The 21,778-nt window shown below is 42.3% G+C and overlaps 1 protein-coding gene across 1 annotated transcript in view; it reads left to right on the top strand.

Annotated features, from left to right (window-relative positions):
* Positions 1-21,778, top strand: part of phf11 (PHD finger protein 11) — a 246,166-nt gene that overhangs the window by 101,329 nt on the left and 123,059 nt on the right. Inside the window, exons 22-24 of the mRNA XM_067993443.1 lie at positions 6,190-6,488; positions 9,420-9,508; positions 19,150-19,261. Coding sequence (XP_067849544.1) covers positions 6,190-6,488; positions 9,420-9,508; positions 19,150-19,261 — 500 coding nt within the window. The remainder of the gene's footprint in view (positions 1-6,189; positions 6,489-9,419; positions 9,509-19,149; positions 19,262-21,778) is intronic.

Below are 21,778 nucleotides of genomic sequence, written 5' to 3' on the forward strand. Positions count from 1 at the left end.
TTATTTCTATGGACTTCCAGAAGGCATTTGACAAGATTCCACATAAGAGACCGTTAACATAAATGAGAGCGCATGAAATTGGAGGCAACCTATTGGCTTGGATAGGGAATTGGTTAGGAAGTAGGAGACAGAGAGTAGGGATAATGGGTATGTACTCAAATTGGCAGAATGTGACTAGTGGTGTTCCCCAGGGATCTGTCCTTGGGCCACAGCTTTTCACAATAGTTGTAAATGACTTAGATGAAGGAATAGAGAGCTGTTTATCTAAGTTTGCTGACACTAGGTAAGGTGGCACAGTAAATAGTGTAGATGGGAACAGAAAGTTGCAATGCGACATTGATAGATTAAGTGAGTGGGCAAAATTGTGGCAGATGGAGTTCAATGTGGGAAAGTGGGAGGTCATCCACTTTGGACCTAAGAAAGATAGATCAGAGTATTTTCTAAATGGCGAGATGCTAGGGACTGTTGATGAGCAGAAATTTAGGGGTCCAAATACAGAAATTACTAAAGCCAGTGGACAGGTATGAATAATAATTGAAAAGGTTAATGGAATGTTGGCCTTCATCTCAAGAGGGCTGGAATATAAAGGGGTGGAAGTTATGTTGAAGCTGTATAGAGCTCTGGTTAGACCCCATTTAGAGTACTGCATTCAGTTCTGGGCTGCACATCTCAGGAAGGATATATTGGTCTTGGAGAGGGTCCATTGCAGGTTCACCAAAATAATACCAGGACTAAAAGGGTTAAGTTATGAGGACAGATTGCATAGACTAGGCTTGTATTCCTTTGAATATAGAAGATTAAGGGGTGATCTAATTGAAGTGTTTAAGACGATTAAAGGATTTGATAGAGTAGATAGAGAGAAACTATTTCCTCTGGTGGGAGAGTCCAGAACAAGGGGGCATAGCCTTAAAATTAGATCTGGCCCATTCAGGAGTGATGTCAGAAAGCACTACTTCACGCAAAGGATAGTTGAAATCTGGAACGCTCTTCCCCAAAAAGCTGTTGAGGCTGGGAGTCAATTGAAAATTTCAAAACTGAGATTGATAGATTTTGGTTAGGTAAGGGTATTAAGGGTTATGGAACCAAGGTGGGTAGATGGAGTTAGATACAGATCAGCCATGATCTATTTGATTGGTGGAACAGGCTCAAGGGGCTGAATGGTCTACTTATGTTCCTATCCCTCAGCTGAGGAACAATATGTCACACTCTGCATCCCAAGCTTGGCAGAATCAAGCCGTTCTGTGTCACACATATGGAGCCTTCCACTTTGCTTTGATTAACCTTTGTCACCCTTATTCTGACAACACATACATTTTCTTTGGTAATGATTCATGCTGACAGGACATGCTCCAAATTAGCAACTTATTTGCTGCAATCTCCCTGTGCTTCTGCTTCAGTGACACCTCACCGTGTTAGTAGGTATTTATCAAAGATCATAAACTGATCCATTACAAAATACTCTCAACAAATTGCACTCCATAAACCAGTCTCATGTTATTTGGGATTTAAATCAGCCAGCTGGGATAGTCTTTGAGAAATCTTTATTGCTTTCCACTGGTCCAATTGCTGCTTTTGCTTTTTTGACTTCTATCTGTGCCAATGAAACAAAGGATGTTATTGCAGCTGGTGCTGAAAGTTTCATAAACTCATTCTTCCCTTTGTGTCAGATCTGGTGCTGCATCTTGATTCTGTCATGCCTCTCAATTCTACTTTCATATAATTCTGACTAGCCCACCTAGTGTCTTGAAGCATCCTGAGCCAACTTTATCTGTTTGTTATCATGCTAGCTGATATTGTTAACAGTTCCTTCTCCTCAGATACTGTCCCCATCACCTTCAAATCTGCCGCCATCACCCCCCCCTCCTCAAAAAACCCACCCTTGACCCTCTGTCCTTGCAAACTACTGCCCCATCTCCAACCTCCTTTTCCTCTCCAAAGTCCTTAAACGTGTTGTCGTCTGCCAAATCCGTGCCCATCTTTCCCGTAACTCCATGTTTGAATCCCTCCAATCAGGTTTCCGCCCCTGCCACAGTACTGAAACGGGCCTTATCAAAGTCACAAATGACATCCTATATGACTGTGATGATGGTAAACTATCCCTCCTCATCCTTCTCTACATGTCTGCAGCCATTGACATGGTTGACCACACCATCCTCCTCCAACGTCTCTCCTCCATCGTCCAGCTGGGTGGGACTGTACTCGCCTGGTTCCATTCTTATCTATCCAGTTGTAGCCAGAGAATCACCTGCAATGTCTGCTCTTCCCGCTCCCGCACTGTTACCTCTGGAGTCCCCCAAGGCTCTATCCTTGGCCCCCTCCTATTTCTCATCTACATGCTGCCCCTCGGCGACATCATCTGAAAGCACGTCAGATTCCACATATACGCTGATGACACCCAGTTCTACCTCACCACCACCTCCCTTGACTCCCTCCACTGTCTGATTTGTCACACTGCTTGTCCAACATCCAGTACTGGATGTGCAAATATTTCCTCCAATTCAATATTGGGAAGACCGAAGCCAATGTCTCTGTCCCCACCACAAACTCCGTTCCCGAGCCACCGACTCCATCCCTCTCCCTGGCCACTGTCTGAGGCTGAACGAGACCATTTGCAACCTTGACGTACTATTTGACCCGGAGATGAGCTTCCGACTATATACCCGCTCCATCACCAAGACCGCCTATTTCCACCTCCGTAACATCATCTGTCTCCACCCCTGCCTCAGCCCATGTGCTGCTGAAACCCTCATCCATGTCTTTGTTACCTCCAGACTTGACTATTTCAATGCTCTCCTGGTCGGCCTCCCATCTTCCACCCTCCATAAACTTGAGCTTATCCAAAACTCTGCTGCTCGTATCCCAACTCGCACCAAGTCCCGTTCACCCATCACCCCTGTGATCGCTGACCTACTTTGGCTCCCGGTCCAGGAACGCCTGATTTTTAAAATTCTCATCCTGGTTTTCAAATCCCTCCATGGCCTCGCCCCTTCCTATCTCTCTAACCTCCTCCAGACCTACAACCCTCCGAGATCTCTGCACTCCTACAATTCTTGCCTCTTCTGCATCCCCGATTTTAATCACTCTACCATTGGCAGCCGTGCTTTCAGCTACATAGGCCCTAAGCTCTGGAATTCCTTCCCTAAACCTTTCTGCCTCTCTACACCTCTCTGCTCCTTTAAGACACTCCTTAAAACCTATCTCTTTGACCAAGCTTTTGGTCACCTGTCCTAATATCACCTAATGTGGCTCGGTGTCAAAGTTTGTTTGAAAATCGCTCCTTTGAAGCGCCTTGGGATGTTTTACTACTTTAAATGCAAATTGTTGTTACTTCTATAAATCTACTTTGAGAGCTGCTTAGTGTAGCTGTATTGAGAATAAGGGTCAAAACCGGTGTTTCCTTGTAGCCACCACTCCTTTTATTTCCTTGCCAAAGCTTCCTCTCATGACTTCTGGGCTCCTTTCTACCCTTGATGGAGATAGTCTTCAGCTCTCCTAAGGGGAAAAATGACTTTTAGCTCATTGATCTAGGCAAAGAAAAATTCTCCCATTGAATTAATAATGCCGAATCAGATTGCATCCTTGTCTGACACCATTGCAATTTCTGCTTCTTTGACTGATGTCTCAAAGTACTAGTTTGAGTGTCCAATTGTGGCCCCACCCTGTGTTTGTAGACATTGATTAAACATTATAAACTTACTAAATTAAGCATATAATCTCTCCACATTCACTGTCCCTGCTTAACTTCTAGATCTTTTTCTTACCTCCAATCCCAACTCTTACATTGTATCTGTTGCCTCGCCACTTGACTCTTCTTGGCGCCTATCTCTCATTTACTACACCTTGCAAAAAAAACTTTGCAACGAATCTCTCACCCTACAAAGCAGTACTGTCTTACTTGGCAGTATAAATCAGCCGTGAGGTAGTCTTTCAGAATTGTTTGTTACCTTTCCTGGTCCAACTGCTGTTTTTACTCTTCTAACCTTTCTATCTGTGCCTGTAAACATCACAAACTCATACACTTAATGATCCCAATAAATTTCTTATAATTCATATCAATTTGTAATATATAGAGCTTAACTGACTAATTTGCACAGTGTCTTTCTCTGAGATATAAATCCTTACACCAGCTTTCTGTTACCAGACCCTTCATCTATATAATAATCAGGCTGCTGTGTAGTCCTCTTGGCACATCTGGACAATACTTAAATAACTTGTAGAATATACCTCTTCCTCTGGCACATTTGCAGCACAGCACTTATCTCTCTAACAAAAACTTGCAGTTGAGGCCAGCTGTCTGATGTTATGGTCCTGAAATATCTGCAGTTTTTCCCTCTGGGGCAATGTTGGTCACTGTGGGTATCTTCAAGTGCGTCTAGTTCTGAATGAATCCATACGAGGATACAAGTTTTTTTGCAGGCTTAAACAGTTTCGCAAACCTAATGGGGATCTTTGAAGGATCCGATTCTCCTCTTTTCCTTCTTGCACTTCTTTCTAAAATACTCTGCGTATGTTGAAACTCATCTTGATGCTTGGCATTTTTTTCACCCATAGAGCTTTCAAACCTCCTTTCTCCTCAGCATGTGAAGTTCATCATTTCCTCCGCATTGTTTTTTGATGGATTCAGCAGTGAAGGCAGGAAAACATAAATATTTATTTTGTAATCTTACTGGGAACGTTTTACTGGCAATGTTAAAGGCGTGGAAGTACTTCATCTGCCCAATCTCTCAACTCAAAAATGATGTGCTGAATGACAATATCCAAAAGATAGGGAAATTTAACAAAAAGATGATTAGCAACCACCTTGCTGAGTTATACGGTAATAATGCCAATGCTTGTGCAAGTATCTTATTCACAGATTCTGCTCCATAGATAGCTCCTATATGTTTTAGTAACACTGTTGCCTATTTCTAGCTTGGTTGCACCTCCACTATACAATAGTTCTCCATTTTTGAACCAAGCACTTTTAATTTATTGCATAGATTGAAACGAAAGCCATTTTTGCTGCAGATTCAGCATGGAGCTGCTGTGTTTACCATCATGTATTTGCCACCTTTTGAAGTGCATTGGAACATTTTTGAGTTGATTTTTAGGTGGGTGCTGCACAGGTATTGAAGTTGACCAATGTTACCAGCACTGTTCACTCTAAGCTGCGCGCGTAGCAGTCTGTTGTGGGCCGTGCATTTAAACATTGTGTCTGCGCACCAAACCAGTGCTCTCAGCCTCTCTCTCTCCCACACTGACTGACTAGTGCCCAGACCAAAGGCCCTGCTCCAGCTCTGCCTCCCCGGTCTGTAGCCCCAGGTGGGCTGCTCTGCCTCTGGTGCTGGGGAGTGTCTGGAGTCCAAGTGTCCGATCCCGCAGCTCCGGCCCCAGCCGCCGCATTGTTTACCGCACTGCTAGGAAATGTAGTCAGTGAGCAGCTGATTGGCTGCGCGGAAACCAGACCAGGAAGTAAAATCGAAACCGATGCATTTGTCAGTGGCCAATCGGGGACCGGGCCCCTCCACCCAATCACAGATGAGGGGCCCATATGTACAGGCAGCCAAAACTATTGAGACCTGCAAGATGTACAATTGGAATGCAATAATTTTTTAAGCCCTACTGAGGATGCAATGGGGAAGGGAGGGCTTTAATTACATTGTTCCCTATTCCCAAATTCACACTGACTGACTTGACAGCTGTTTTGTATTTCTGACTCAATTTTAAAAATTCTGATTGCACACAATTTATTTCTATTTGAAACAGTGTCATTAAGCTGATTCAACAAAAAGCTGATTGGAATCGTTCCCATCAGATAATTTTTAATAAAATATAACGAGACTGGCCTGCTCAATCCTGGTGTAACTTAAGAAACCCATTTCATAAATTATATAAATTTATCAGCCAATATAATAAATTGTTACAATTATCCATTATTTTGGACATTTGTTCTGTTTGTTATTTACCGTGAATAATGTTTTCTAAAAAAATGTTCTATTCAAAGTTGTGATTTTACGGTGACGCACACAGCCTTCGGTGCACAAACCCAATTCATTCCACACATGGCCAAACAAAATTAGAGGGAACCTTGGTTACCAGTGCATACCCATTATCCCAACCAAACATTTCTTGAGTAATTGTTTACTTGGCATGAGGATAACATTAGTATGTTAATGTGTGACTTGCTAATTTTAATTGTTAACTTTATAGGAGTCTTGGAAAACAGGAGCAGTGCTGGTTATGGGAGAAACCATCCCACTCCTTTGGGTGAAAGCATCTTTGAGAGTTCAGTGTTTTCTAAACAAAGACAACAAGGCCAAGACCAATTAGATAAACAGGAACATAAAACAAACGGCGTAAATGCAAATTCACAAGACAAATTGCTTCAGGATAACTGTTACAAAGAACTGAGCTCAAAATTACCCAGAACGTGTAGTGGTGATGAGCAAGGGGATTGCTGCTATTTTTTGGATGCCACAGAAGAAGGAAACATAGGGAGGTTTATTAACGTAAGTAAGGTGTTGTCTCTGATCTGAGAGACTGCAAGAAGTAAAAACTGTTACACATTTATATTAGCTAAAAATTGTTCTGTGCAATTACTTGAATTTCCCTTTACTGCCAGAAGTAGGTGATATGCATTATGACTAAATGGTAAAATTGAATGGACCACAAGTTCTGATGGTATTGGTTCTATTCAAGTGAAGCATTCGTTTGTTCCTTCCAAATTTTTTGCCCACCTTAGTCTCAGAATTTCATATATTCCAACATATTATGATACCTAAGTCCTTCCTCTCTCAGCATCTGTGCTCAGTATAACTCGAGTTTCCAACTCCTCCCTCCCACACTGTGTTCCTTCTTTACAAGGACCTCAAAACTATGCACTTCCTGATCTAGCTCAACATTTTTTTTTACTCTTTCAACTTGATGATGATGCCCATGTAATGGGCCTTGGCCTTTTACCTTGATTTCTCAATAAAAATAATTTTTAAAATTCCCTCAGTAGTTAACATAAGAACACAAGAAATAGGAGCATGAGTGGGCCATACGGCCCCTCGAGCCTGCTCCGCCATTCAGTAAGAACATGACTGATCTTCTACCTCAACTCCACTTTCCTGCCCGATCTCCATATCCCTTGATTCCTCGAGAGTCCAAAAATCTATCGATCTCAGCCTTGAACATATTCAATGACTCAGCATCCACAGCCCTTTGGGGTAGAGAATTCCAAAGATTCACAACCCTCTCTGTGGAGAAATTCCTCCTCATTTCAGTCTTAAATGGCCGACCCCTTATCCTGAGACTATGCCCTCTAGTTCTAGACTCTCCAGCCATGGGAAACGACCTCTCAGCATCTACCCTGTCAAGCCCCCTCAGAATCTTGTAAGTTTCACTGAGATCATCTCTCATTCTTCTAAACTCCAGAGAATATAGGCCCATTCTACTTATTCTCTCCTCATAGGACAACCCTCTCATCCCAGGAATCAATCTAGTGAACCTTCGTTGCACCCCCTCTAAGGCAAGTATATCCTTCCTTAGGTAAGGAGACCAAAACTGTACACAATACTCCAGGTTTGGTCTCACCAAAGCTCTGTACAATTGTAGCAAGACTTCCTTTCTCTTGTATCCCAACCTCCGTACAATAAAGGCCAGCATGCCATTTGCTTTCCTCGCTTTACCTGCATGCTAACTTTTTGTGTTTCTCGTACGAGGACACCCAAATCTCGCTGTACACCAACATTTAATAGTTTCTCACCATTTAAAAAATATTCTGTTTTTCTATTCTTCCTACCAAAGTGAATAACTACACATTTCCCCACATTATACTCCATCTGCCACCTTCTTGCCCACTCACCTAACCTGTCTATATCCCTTTGCAGACTCTTTGTGTCCTCCTCACAGCTTACTTTCCCACCTGCCTTTGTATCATCAGCAAACTTGCACTCGGTCCGTTCATCTAAGTCATTAATACAGATTGTAAATAGCTGAGGCCCAAGCGCCGATCCTTGTGGCACTCCACTAGTTATAGCCTGCCAACCTGAAAATGACCTGTTTATCCCTACGCTTTGTTTTCTGTGCGTTAACCAATCCTCTATCCATGCTAATATATTGCCCCCTGCTCCATGGACCCTTATCTTGAGTAACAACCTTTTATGTGGCACCTTATCGAATGCCTTTTGAAAATTCAAATATACTAAATCCACTGGTTCCCTTTTATCTACCCTGCTAGTTATATCCTCAAAAAACTCTAATAAATTTGTCAAACACTATTTCCCTTTCATAAAACTGTGTGACTCTGCCTAATCATATTATGATGTTCGAAGTGCCCTGTTACCACTTCCATAATAATGGATTCCAGTTAAATGCAGACTTCACTGTAACAATGTATTTGGAGTTTTTGCATTACTGTACAGTTTAGGGTTTTAAAAAAAGAGTGTAATTCTAATCTAGTATATCTTATTTGACAGTAAAACTTATGGGCAACCTTTGACCTAGCCGTCACGAGGCCTAACCACCTCCAAGGTTTTGATCATGGATCAGCTATTTCTGACTACTTCCCAGTTTCTTTCCTCATTCACATGTCTTCATGTGGGATTGGAGGGTTCAACCCATTCCCACGATTAGCTTGCCCACTAGAACCATTTCATCATGTACATCTTTCAAGCTCAGCTGTTCCAATGTTTATCTAGTTGACAATCCATCTGTCATCTGTAAATCTCATCCACTTAATTTGTGCAGATCCACTTGAATGCAGTATCTCCTTCTCGTATGCGTCACCTGGCACAAAGCTGGCACATGCACAAATACCTTCCTCCAATTGTGCATTGTTTGAACAATGGTATTACTGTCGAGGTAATAAAGGGGATATTTGAATTCTTTGAACCCCCTTTCCCCCTTGCAGGATCAGAAAGGATGTTCCTCTGCATTGCCTTCTGTGACTGGCTGATTAGTCTCGTGACTGATGCCAGTTGAATAGCTCGTCAGTGAGTCTGGAGACCTGAGATAATGGCAGCTGCTCGTGGAGACCAAAATGTACCCTTAAATTTAAATTTCCTCCAAGATGTAATGGCCTAGAAATTCGGCTGAGCGATCCCCAGGCTCATGATATGCTACCTCCCCAAGATAAGGCTTTCTTCCTGACTCGATCACACCACACCCCCCTTCCTGGTCGCTCCCCTTCACCCCTTTGTCACTTATCTGAGGGCCACAGTTGGTGTCACAATGGCCCTATCCTCAGTCCCGCTTCACCGGCGAGCTGCCTGTCACTGTCTGCAGCTCGTTGGCTCAATGGTTATGAGGTCCAAAGCCCAATATCAGGTGTGCCTCAGGCCTCACCATAGTTTCCAATGAAAATAGTTCCCTTCTTCTGTTGTCCTCTAGTTCCCCATTCAGTTTGCCTTGGCTTTTGAACACTGTTCTCATTTTTATTATCTGTTTGTTTACAGCACAGCTGTGATCCAAACCTCATTGTGCAAAGTGTTTTTGTAGATACTCATGATAAGAATTTCCCCTGGGTGGCTTTTTTCACAACCAGGTAAGTGAGTGTTAACAGATAAAAGCAGAATATTTTTTTAATCAACATATTATTGTTGGCTGTAATTCAAGCAACATTTTCAAAAGCAGTAATAGGTTCTTTTTTTATATAGTGTATCTGAATGTCTGCATTATATATAGTTAATGAAGTTTTTTTTAATAATACTAAATAATCAACTGAAACAAACACCAATTAGATTATTTAATCCTCTACCTTGGGTCAAAGTCAAAGCAATCTATGGCAGTCTGGGGACATTCTATTTATGAGCCATGGACAACAACAACTTGCATTTATATAACGCCGTTAACGTAGTAAAAAGTCCCAAGGTGATTAACAGGAGCATTAGCAGATAAAATTTGACACCAAGCCACATAAAGAGATATTAGGACTGGAGGTAAGTTTTAAGGAGCGACTTAAAGGAGGAGAGAGATTCAGGGAGGGGATTCCAGAGCTTAGGGACTTGGCAGCTGAAGATACGACCGCCAATGGTGGAGCAAAGGAAATTGGGGATGCACAAGAGGCTCAAATTGGAGGTGTTGATTTCACTCTTCATTTGATGAATGAATCCACACTTTTGTGCAGTAATCCAATTGGACCATTTAAAAGATGTTGTCGTGGTAATGTTGTCCAGTGAGGTTCACTAGCTGCTTGCATTAGGAGCGATCAAGCCCAGTGAGAGAGACAGCTCTCTGCTTATAGTAGTTCCCAAAAGGACAGTGCATATTGAATCTCAGACTATTAAGCTAATTCATCAATTAAAAGATGAATCCTTCCTTATTGCCATTTGGTTTTGCCGAGACAAGTTCTTCAACTATGTTCCATGAAGTCAAACCCATCAGTTTAAGTATTGTCCTTCAGCCTTTTTTCACCCAAGGTTTTCACAGAGTATATGGCAGTGGTTACCACGCACACCAGGAATGGGGTGACTTCACCTGTGCCCATACCTGGGTGACTAGCTTGTCAGAGTTCTTTGGCAGGCTGAAGTAGCTGTACAGTGGAGCATAAGAACATAAGAAATAGGAGCAGGAGTGGGCCATACGGCCCTTCGAACCTGCTCCGCCATTCAATAAGATCATGGCTGATCTTCAACCTCAACTCCACTTTCCCACCCGATCACCATATCCCTTGATTCCCTTAGACTCCAAAAATCTATCGATCTCAGCCTTGAATATACTCAACGACTCAGCATCCACAGCCCTCTGGGGTAGAGAATTGCAAAGATTCACCACCCTCTGAATGAAGAAATTCCTCCTCATCTCAGTCTTAAATGCCCAACCCCTTATCCCGAGACCAAGCCCCCTAGTTCTGGACTCTCCAGCCAGGACAAACAGCCTCTCAGCATCTACCCTGTCAAGCCATTTAAGAATTATATACATTTCAATTAGATCACCTCTCATTCTTCTAAACTCCAGAGAATATGGGCCCATTCTACTCAATCTCCCCTCATAGGACAACCTTCTCATCCCAAGAATCAATCTAGTGAACCTTTGTTGCACCGTCTCTAAGGCAAGTATATCCTTCCTTAGGTAAGGAGACCAAAACTGTACACAGTATTCCAGCTGTGGTCTCATCAAAGCCCTGTACAATTGTAGTAAGACTTCCTTACCCTTCCAACCCCCTTGAAATAAAGGCCAACATACCATTTGTCTTCCTAATTGCTTTCTGTACCTGCATGTTAACTTTCTATGTTTCGTGTAATAAGACACCCAAATCTCTCTGAACACCAACATTTAATAGTTTCTCACCATTAAAAAATATTCTGTTTTTCTATTCTTCCTACCAAAGTGAATAGCCTCACATTTCCCCACATTATACTCCATATGCCACCTAGCTTTGTGCCATCAGCAAACTTGGATACATTACACTCAGTCCCTTCATCTAACTCATTGATATAGATTGTAAATAACTGAGGCCCAAGCACTGATCCTTGTGGCACCCCACTAGTTACAGCCTGCCGACCTGAAAATGACCCGTTTATTCCTACTCTGTTTTCTGTCCGTTAACCAGTCCTCAATCCATGCTAATATATTACCCCCAATCCCATGAGCCCTAATCTTGTGTAAAATCCTTTTGCGTGGCACCTTATCGAATGGCTTTTAAAAATCCACTGGTTCCCCTTGATCTACCCTGCTAGTTACATCTTCAAAAAACTCGAAGATTTATCAAACACAATTTCCCTTTCACAAAAACAATGTTGACTCTGCCTAATCATATTATGATTTTCTAAGTACCCTGTTACCACTTCCTTAATAATAGATTGTAGCATTTTCCCGACGACTGATGTTAGGCCAACTGGCCTGTAGTTCCCTGTTTTCTCTCTCCCTCTTTTCTTGAATAGCGTTGTTACATTTGCTACCTTCCAATCCACTGGGACTGTATGAGAATCTAGGAAATTTTAAAAGATCACAACCAATGCATCCACTATCTCTGCAGCCACCTCTTTTAGGACCCTAGGATGTAGGCCATCAGGTCCAAGGGATTTGTCAGCTTTTAGTCCCATTAATTTCTTTAATTAATTACTTTTTCTTTACTAATATTAATTACTTTAAGTTCCTCATTCTCATTAGACACTTGGTTCCCCGCTATTTCTGGTATGTTTTTTGTGTCCTCTACTGTGAAAACAGATACAAAATATTTGTTTAACGTCTCTGCCATTTCCTTATTCCCCATTATAATTTCTCCTGCCTCAGCCTCTAAGGGACCCATGTTTACTTTTGCTACTCTCTTCCTTTTTACATACTTGTAGCAGCTCTTACAATCTATTTTCCTATTTCTTGCTAGTTTACTCTCATATTCTATTTTCTCCCTCTTTATCAATTTTTTGGTCATCCTTTGCTGGTTTCTAAAACTCTCCCAATCCTCAGGCTTACTACTCTTCTTGGCAACATTATAACCCTCTTTTAATCTAATACTGTCCTTATCTTTTTTAGTTAGCCACATATGGATTACTTTTCCCGGGAGTTTTTATTTCTCAATGGAATGTATGTTCGTTGAGAATTATGAAATATTTCTTTAAATGTTCGCCATTGCTTATCTACCGTCATACCTTTTAATCTAATTTCCCAATCTACCTTAGCCAACTTGCCCCTCGTACCTATGTAATTGGCTTTATTTAAGTTTAAGACTCTAGTTTCACACGGTGTGCGGACAAAAGTGTGGGAGTTCGGTGAAGTGGGGGAAGGAGGTGCTGCTTTGCCTTGCTTTTCCTAACTTTTTCCCCAGTGCAGCAGTGGACCTGAGAGTAGAAGACTGAGATTGGGGAATAAAAGCAGCAGCAGACCTGCAACAAGAGACAACTACTGTGCGACGTCACAGGAGAGTCCGAGAGGTGAGCACAGTATAAAAGGAGAGACCTAGAGCGGGAGGAGAGTCTGCGAGTCTAAGGCAAGTCATGGCAGCACAGCTCGCACCAGTGATATGCTCCTCCTGCACTATGTGGGAAGTCATGGACACTACCAGTGTCCCTGGCGACCATGTGTGCAGGAAGTGTGTCCAGCTGTGGCTACTGGCTAACCGTCTTTCGGAGCTGGAGCTGCGGGTGGATTCGCTGTGGAGCATCCGCGATGCTGAGACTATCGTGGATAGCACGTTCAGTGAGGTGGTCACACCGCAGGTAAAGATTACGCAGGCAGAAAGGAAATGGGTGACCGCCAGGTAGAGTAAAAGGACTAGGCAGGAAGAGCAGGAGTCCCCTGGGGCCATCTCCCTCTCAAACAGATATTCTGCTTGAGATACTGTTGGGGGAGATGGCTTATCAGGGGAAAACAGCAAGAGCCAAGTTCGGGGCACCACAGGTGGCTCTGCTGCACAGGAGGGGAGGAAGAAGAGTGGCGGGGCTATAGTGATGGGGGATTCAATTGTAAGGGGAACAGATAGGCGTTTCTGCGGCCGCAAACGTGACTCCAGGATGGTATGTTGCCTCCCTGGTGCTCAGGTCAAGGATGTCACGGAGCGGCTGCAGGGCATTCTGGAGGGGGAGGGTGAACAGCCAGTAGTCGTGGTCCATATTGGTACCAACGACATAGGTTAAAAAAAGGGATGAGGTCCTACAAGGTGAATTTAAGGAGTTAGGAGATAAATTAAAAAGCAGGACTTCAAAGGTAGTGATCTCAGGATTACTACCGGTGCCACATGCTAGTGAGTATAGGAACAGGAGAATAGACAGGATGAATGCGTGGCTGCAGGGATGGTGTAGGAGGGAGGGATTTAGATTCCTGGGACATTGGGACCGGTTCTGGGGAAGGTGGGACCTGTACAAGCGTGACGGGTTGCACCCGAGCAGGACCGGGACCAATGTCCTCGTGGGGGTGTTTGCTAGTGCTGTTGGGGAAGGTTTAAACTAGAGTGGCAGGGGGATGGGAACCTGAGCGGGGAGTCAGAAGGGAATAAAGTTGAGAGCAGCAAGAGAGGGGAAGACCCAGGGGAAATCTACAATACAAATAGTACAAACAGTTGTTCAAGAACAAGTGAAAGGGAAAAGCGTAGAGCAGCGGAAAGAAAGTGTACTTTAGACACGACAGATAAAATAAAAACTAGAAGGCGTAAGGCGATTAACCCAGCATCAAAGCTGTGGCAGGGGGTTGGGAACCTGAGCAGGGAGACAGAGGAAAGTGTGTCAGGAAGGGACAGAAGGTATGGAGTAAAAGGTAAAGTGTTAAAAAAGGAAAAAGCAGGAACTAAGTGTCACAAAACATATTTGAAAGTTCTTTATCTGAATGCACGTAGCATTCGTAACAAATTGGACGAGTTAACGGCACAAATAACTACGTATGGGTATGATCTTGTGGCCATTACAGAAACATGGCTGCAGGGCGACAACGACTGGGAATTAAATATGCCAGGGTATTTAACAATCAGGAAGGACAGGCAGGAAGGAAGGGGAGGTGGGGTGGCTATGTTAATAAAGGAAGGAGTCACTGTAATACAGAGAAATGATATTGGGACAAAGGATCAGGATAATGAAACAGTTTGGGTAGAGATAAGGAATAACCAGGGGGAAAAAATCACTAGTGGGCGTCGTATATAGGCCTCCTAATAGTTGCAACTTTGCTGGAAGAAGTATTAATCAGGAAATAGTTAGGGCATGTAATAAGGGAACAGCTATAATTATGGGGGATTTTAACTATCATATTAACTGGACAAATCAAATTGGGCAGGGCAGCCTTGAGGAAGAGTTTATTGAGTGTATTAGGGATGGATTTCTTGAGCAGTATGTAACTGATCCTACAAGGGGGCAAGCAACCTTGGACCTGGTCCTGTGTAATGAGCCAGGATTAATTAATAATGTCCTAGTTAAGGATCCCCTTGGAATGAGTGACCATAACATGGTTACATTCCATATCCAATTAGAGGGTGAGAAGGTTGGTTCTCAAACAAGCGTACTAAGCTTGAATAAAGGAGACTATGATGGTATGAGAGCGGAATTGATTAAAGTGGACTGGGAAAATAGATTGAAGGGTAAGACGGTACATGAGCAGTGGTGTTCATTCAAGGAGTTATTTTACAACTTTCAAAAAAATATATTCTTTACTTAGCCCTCCGTGGCTAAGTAAAGAAATTAAGGATAGTATCCGACTAAAAACAAGGACATATATGGTAGCCAAACTTAGTGGGAGGATAGAAGATTGGGAAGTCTTCAAAAGACAGCAAAAAGTAACTAAAGGATTGATTGAGAAAGGGAAGATAGATTATGAAAATAAATTAGCAAAAAATATAAAAACAGATAGCAAGAGTTTCTACAGTTATATAAAAAGAAAAAGGGTGGCTAAGGCAAACGTAGGTCCCTTAGAGGATGAGACCGGGAAATTAATGGTGGGAAACATGGACATGGCAAAAATGCTGAACAAATATTTTGTTTCAGTCTTTACGGTAGAGGACACTAAGAATATCCCAACACTGGACAAACAGGGGGCTCTAGGGGGCGGGGGAGAGGAGCTAAATACAATTAAAATCACTAAGGAATTGGTAATCAGTAAATTAATGGGACTCAAGGCGGATAAATCCCCTGGACCTGATGGCTTACATCCTCGGGTCTTGAGGGAAGTGGCAGTAGGGATTGTGGATGCTTTGGTAATAATTTTCCAAAATTCTCTGGACTCGGCAAAGGTCCCGGCAGATTGGAAAACTGCTAATGTAACACCCTTATTTAAAAAGGGTAGTAGGCAGAAGGCTGGAAATTATAGACCAGTTAGCCTAACATCTGTGGTGGGTAAAATTTTGGAGTCTATTATCAAGGAGACAGTAGCGGAACATTTGGATAAAAATAATTTAATAGGACAAAGTCAGCATGGCTTTATGAAGGGGAAGTCATGTCTGACAAATTTGCTTGAGTTCTTTGAGGACATGACGTGCAGGGTGGATAAAGGGGAACCAGTGGACGTAGTGTATTTAGACTTCCAGAAGGCATTCGACAAGGTGCCACATAAAAGATTATTGCTCAAGATAAAGAATCACTGGATTGGGGGTAATATTCTGGCATGGGTGGAGGATTGGTTATCTAACAGGAAGCAGAGAGTTGGGATAAATGGTTCATTCTCGGACTGGCAACCAGTAGCCAGTGGTGTTCCGCAGGGGTCGGTGCTGGGTCCCCAACTCTTTACAATCTATATTAACGATTTGGAGGAGGGGACCGAGTGTAACATATCAAAGTTTGCAGATGATACAAAGGTGGGAGGGAAAGTAGAGAGTGAGGAGGACATAAAAAACCTACAAGGGGATATAGGCAGGCTGGGTGAGTGGGCGGAGATTTGGCGGATGCAATACAATATTGGAAAATGTGAGGTTATGCACTTTGGCAGGAAAAATCGGAGAGCAAGTTATTATCTTAATGGCGAGAAACTGGAAAGTACTGCAGTACAAAGGGATCTGGGGGTCCTCGTGCAAGAAAATCAAAACGTTAGTATGCAGGTGCAGCAGGTGATCAAGAAGGCCAACGGAATGCTGGTGTTTATTGCTAGGGGGATAGAATATAAAAAGAGGGAGGTATTGCTGCAGTTATATAAGGTATTGGTGAGACCGCACCTGGAATACTGCATACAGTTTTGGTGTCCATACTTAAGAAAAGACATACTTGCTCTCGAGGCAGTACAAAGAAGGTTCACTCGGTTAATCCCGGGGATGAGGGGGCGGACATATGAGGAGAGGTTGAGTAGATTGGGACTCTACTCATTGGAGTTCAGAAGAATGAGAGGCGATCTTATTGAAACATATAAGATTGTGAAGGGGCTTGATTGGGTGGATGCGGTAAGGATGTTCCCAAGGATGGGTGAAACTAGAACGAGGGGGCATAATCTTAGAATAGGGGCTGCTCTTTCAAAACTGAGATGAGGAGAAACTTCTTCACTCAGAGGGTAGTAGGTCTGTGGAATTTGCTGCCCCAGGAAGCTGTGGAAGCTACATCATTAAATAAATTTAAAGCAGAAATAGACAGTTTCCTAGAAGTAAAGGGAATTAGGGGTTATGGGGAGCGGGCAGGAAATTGGACATGAATTTAGATTTGAGTTTAGGATCAGATCAGCCATGATCTTATTGAATGGCAGAGCAGGCTCGAGGGGCCGATTGGCCTACTCCTGCTGCTATATCTTATGTTTTTATGTTCTGACAGTTTGATAGTCCATTTGCAGCTGGGTCATGATTTCTGTGTGGAATGCAGATGACTTGGTCTGATGGTGGCAGAAATCTTTCTGACCTTCATAGTTTGCCTGTTTCTCAGGTTTCTTCATCTGCCCTAATCTGTTGGTGATTTTCACATCAATCTCCTATCAACTATTAAGTATCAATCAGGCTTTGGCTCTGAATCTCGCATGGTCACAGTGATGTTATGCTGCCTTGGCAGCAGCCTCTCCTGCAGCTCACGGTGGCAGTAGATGCATCACTGACTGGAGGTGTTACCACCTTCAGAGAGGTAATGGACCCAAGATAAATGGAAATTGGGACCAGTGCCTTCCAGCTTGTGTCCTTCCCCTCTCCTCACTGCTGACAAGATAGCAGGAATCCACCAGGAGACCACATCAGGCTCTGTCCAAATTCCACCCCTCCCCCAGTTCTACCAAACCTTGAGTTCCCCTTCCACAGTGATGCTAGATCAAAGCACTCTCTCCACCGCCCCACTAGAATGCTATCAAACATCAGCATCTCTACTCCAGTTGTGCCAAACCCCAGGACCATCCCCTGGAGCTACATAAAGCTCTGGATCACCCCAGCACTACCAATATCTTGGAGCATTACCCGTGCAGTTAAACATGACCCCCACTCCACAGTATGCTAAATACAAGATACCTATCCCCAACTAGTACATCTTGTATACTATTTTGCATGTTGATCCTCCATTTTAAAAATGGTAATGGATAAAAATTAAATGTTATATATAAAACAAAAGCCACTCATTTATAGTTTTCAGAGTGATGGCTGAAGTCATGGAATTTGATCCTCTCCGCACTGTTAAAAATCCCGCAATGCCATGTAATAAAAATTGAATTTGACTTATTCAGTCTCTGTAAATCAGTGACCCCGATAATGCATAAACAACCCTATTGTTATATAATAGTGTATCCTCTGATTTACTGTAAGCAGTGCCAAGGAAGATCACTTAGTTATATTAAAAAATCTTGGGTATACATGCACTTCCTGTCCTGTAAGAGTAGCATCTCCTACATTCCTGCACGCTGAGCTGTCATGCTATTTTTAGTGCTATTTCTACCACTTACCTCTGATTGGCTTGTCACCTGGCATCTAACTCACCATCCCTGAGGGCTGAGTGAATCATGTTGTCAGCTCCAGTCACAGTCTCTCTTCCCCCCTCCCCAGCCACAACTCCAAGTTTTATCATGAAGGCCTAATTTCAGCAGCAGTTCTCTCCAGGTAAGCTTTCTCAGCCCCTACTTGGTTTTAATATTTATTTGATCCCAGTTATTTTTTTTGAAGTCTTGAGAGGTATTTTTGCAGGCCTAATGCTGACTTTTTAATTTTTGCTACCTGGTCTCTCTCTTTAAAACCCCATTTTATGCTGTCCATTGTTTTTTGTTTTTATTTTTCCATCCCTGCTTTTTTTTTTCTAAGGCCCATTGCTCGCACTTTGGTTGTGGCATTGTGGAAAAGAAAACAATCAATCGGCTTACAAAAGGCCAAAACCTCTGACTCCTCATGAGCAATGCTACAGGAGTTCAACTAATAGATATTAAAATGTAAAGACTTCCTCATGATTAGAATTGTGCATGGAGCTCCCTAATTGTCACAGTGGGTACGGGTGCATGCCTGAGTGTGTTTCATATGTGATATTGCACATGTACTGTTGCAATAAAAAGTGTGTTCTCCTCTCCCTGCCCCCCCCCCCCAATTAGACATTAAAAGAATCTAGCAGAGAACCATTCCTTTAAATATACAAGTGGGTTGTTTATTTACATTAGGGAATACAAACCTAATTCAAACCTAAACTAGGTTACTTCCTTGATATTGAACTGGACAGGTTTAGTGAGGATAATGCGAAGAGCTCCAATGACGTACCATATTTACCCATGTGTTCTATCCCCACCATATATAGTGTTAGGCGAATTCACAATGGATTGAAGCCTGCCTTAACAAGGAAGTCCAAGCTGTTCCTTAATTGAGAGACTTGTTGTTTGTGTGTTTGTTGTTATTATTAGGTACATCAAAGCAGGATCAGAGTTGACATGGGACTACAGTTATTCAACAGGAAACCGGCCTGAAGAAGAAATTCCATGTCTTTGTGGGTCCGTCAATTGCAGGAACAGTATAGTGTGATATTTTTATCAGATTTCAAAATTCATCATTGTAGGGTTGAGAAATGCAGATCTGATGCTGTAAATCCTACCAGCAAAGGTATCTGCACTCACTGTGAACCAACATGAGAATGTAAGCTCGTACGTCAGGTCTAAATTAATATAATTCTGTAAACGCCATATTTTGAGCTTCTTAAATTTTGGTTGGACAAATAATAACAGTTCTATACTGTTTTTATTTTTAAAGTTATGAACTTTATTATCTTGTATCAGCAACATTTTTTTCAATTTAAAATGTTGAAAATTAATTGAATCTACAGATCTTGTCATTACCATGAGACATTTCTGACTTTAAAGCCTGTGCTTAGAAAAGTAGAATTTTTATGTGGGACTAAAGGCACTGCTGGTTGTTGTACTATACTGTACACACCAGAAATTCCCAGATTTGATTCCTAGTTTGTGACATATTACCTGATCTCAGCTGTTGGGGTATTACAATTGACCTCTGTCCCTTGGGCTGGAGCGAGAATAACTCAGGTGGTGTTCCCACTCCTGAGTGTTATTCAGTGGCCGAGGCTGGAAAGTACACGTGTCAGGTGAGGACCGGATGATACTTTCCACCACCACACCGCCCCCCACCCCCAACACAGTCAAATAACCTAGCACCAATCACTGTCTAGATTTACAAAGGAATCACAGCCATTTGGGCAAGGTACGAGAGTGCTTCTCGTACACGTGGATCAGTACCCAATCATTCAGGAGAGAAGGAGAGAAGATGGGTGGAAGAAGAAGAAATTGTGTGTCATAAAATTAGTGACGTTAAATCAAATTCCAAACTGCTTTTTCACCGTGATGTTGGCACAGGGCTGTAACATGCCATCGATGGAGGTTGCAGATTCCAGAGAAAGACAGTTAATAGTCCGTCCAGCATTAATTCTGCAGTTGCTTTGGTATATGGGTGTTGCCCCATCTACATGCATAAGAGCACTTTGAGGATATGTGCCGCTGCTGTTGCACTGCCACTGCACTATTTTTCAGTTCGTTTAACACTTCCTTTTGGTTTTGAGTCAGCAGCCTACAAAAACAAAAAGAAGAAAAATTATATAAAGCTCTGTCTTGAAGTAGCAAATGCTCCAAATGGTGATTGTTCTATTTGTGGAGACTAATTGCTCCAATATTGGTGTGTTATGGTCAATTAAACTACTGGTATGCATTATGGCCAAGATTCTGGTCATGGACTGAGACCAGTCTAACTGGCAGTTAAAATGTGTATCTACATTGATAGTTACAGTATGTTTTTTTGAACGTTCTACTTGTAAACCCTTCAATGAAGGCCTTACCTTTTAAAAATGTAAACTTATTACTGTAAAGGTCGTAGAAGGTTCATTCCTGCTGCTAGTTTTCATTAACCAGATCAACCGGGGTAACTTATTTTACTAAGCACTTGGTATAAAATGTACAGATCTATTTCCCTTAAGTTATAACATCTAGAGTGTATGAGGTTGATTCTTAAAAGATGCATTCTGGTTGGCTCTTATTCTATCTAATTGTGTTTCTATTTTTTTCTAAACTTGATATTTTGCAAAAATAATGATTTATATAAATAAGTTTCTAATTTTTTTTTCAAAATTGTTTGCTAATTATTGTTTTTGGAGTGCATATTAAGTATCGGTTTGTAATATAGCATCGTAAAAAAAATTGTCAGTTATGGTGTTTTGCTATGGGTGTACAGTTTATTGTATTAAAACTTCTGCTTGCAAACATTACACTCATTAGAAAATCTTTCTTACATTACAACAATGACTACACTTCAAAAATTACTCAATTGGCTGTAAAGCGCTATGGGCCGTCATGAAGTTGTGAAAGGCGCTAATTAAATGTGACTTTCTTTCTTTCTTTAAACCTGCTAAATTATAATTGCTTAGTTCACATTGAAACCTGAGTGCAATACTGTCCAAAAGCAGGTTCCTGCACTCTGAGAGCTCTAACACTGTGTACATTGCTCGTATGTTCATAATAAGTAATAATGATGGACAGGACAAGACCCTCAGGTCCATCCAGCCTGTCCCACACAATCGTGATACCTTGTGTATCACAATATATGCACTCCCCAACCCATGCCATATGATCTCCTGGGAGAGGTGAAAAACCAGATTAAAAAACCCGACCAATTTGGGGAAAAAAATCTGGGAAATTCCTCTCTGATCCCATTGGCGATCGAAACTAGTCCAGGAGATCACTCTGGCCCTGATAATTTTTTGCAGTACCTATCTTTTGTACGAGGTGATCTCCGCCCCGGGCAGAGCCCCACTCGAAAACCCGAACATATAATCCAGACTGACACTACAGTAGCATACTGAGAAAATGCTGCCTCCTTGGAGGTACCATCTCTCACTTGAAGGAATTCAGCGAATTGGCGTTCATTCCACAAGCCAGCAGTCTGTTCCAGAGGTCCACTGTTCTCTGGGAAAAGAACCACTTCCTGACATCTAACCTAGATCTGGTCTTATACAACTTAAAATTGTGACCCCTG

The sequence above is a fragment of the Heptranchias perlo genome, chromosome 11 (assembly GCF_035084215.1).
Source record: "Heptranchias perlo isolate sHepPer1 chromosome 11, sHepPer1.hap1, whole genome shotgun sequence".
Taxonomy (NCBI): Eukaryota; Metazoa; Chordata; class Chondrichthyes; order Hexanchiformes; family Hexanchidae; genus Heptranchias; species Heptranchias perlo.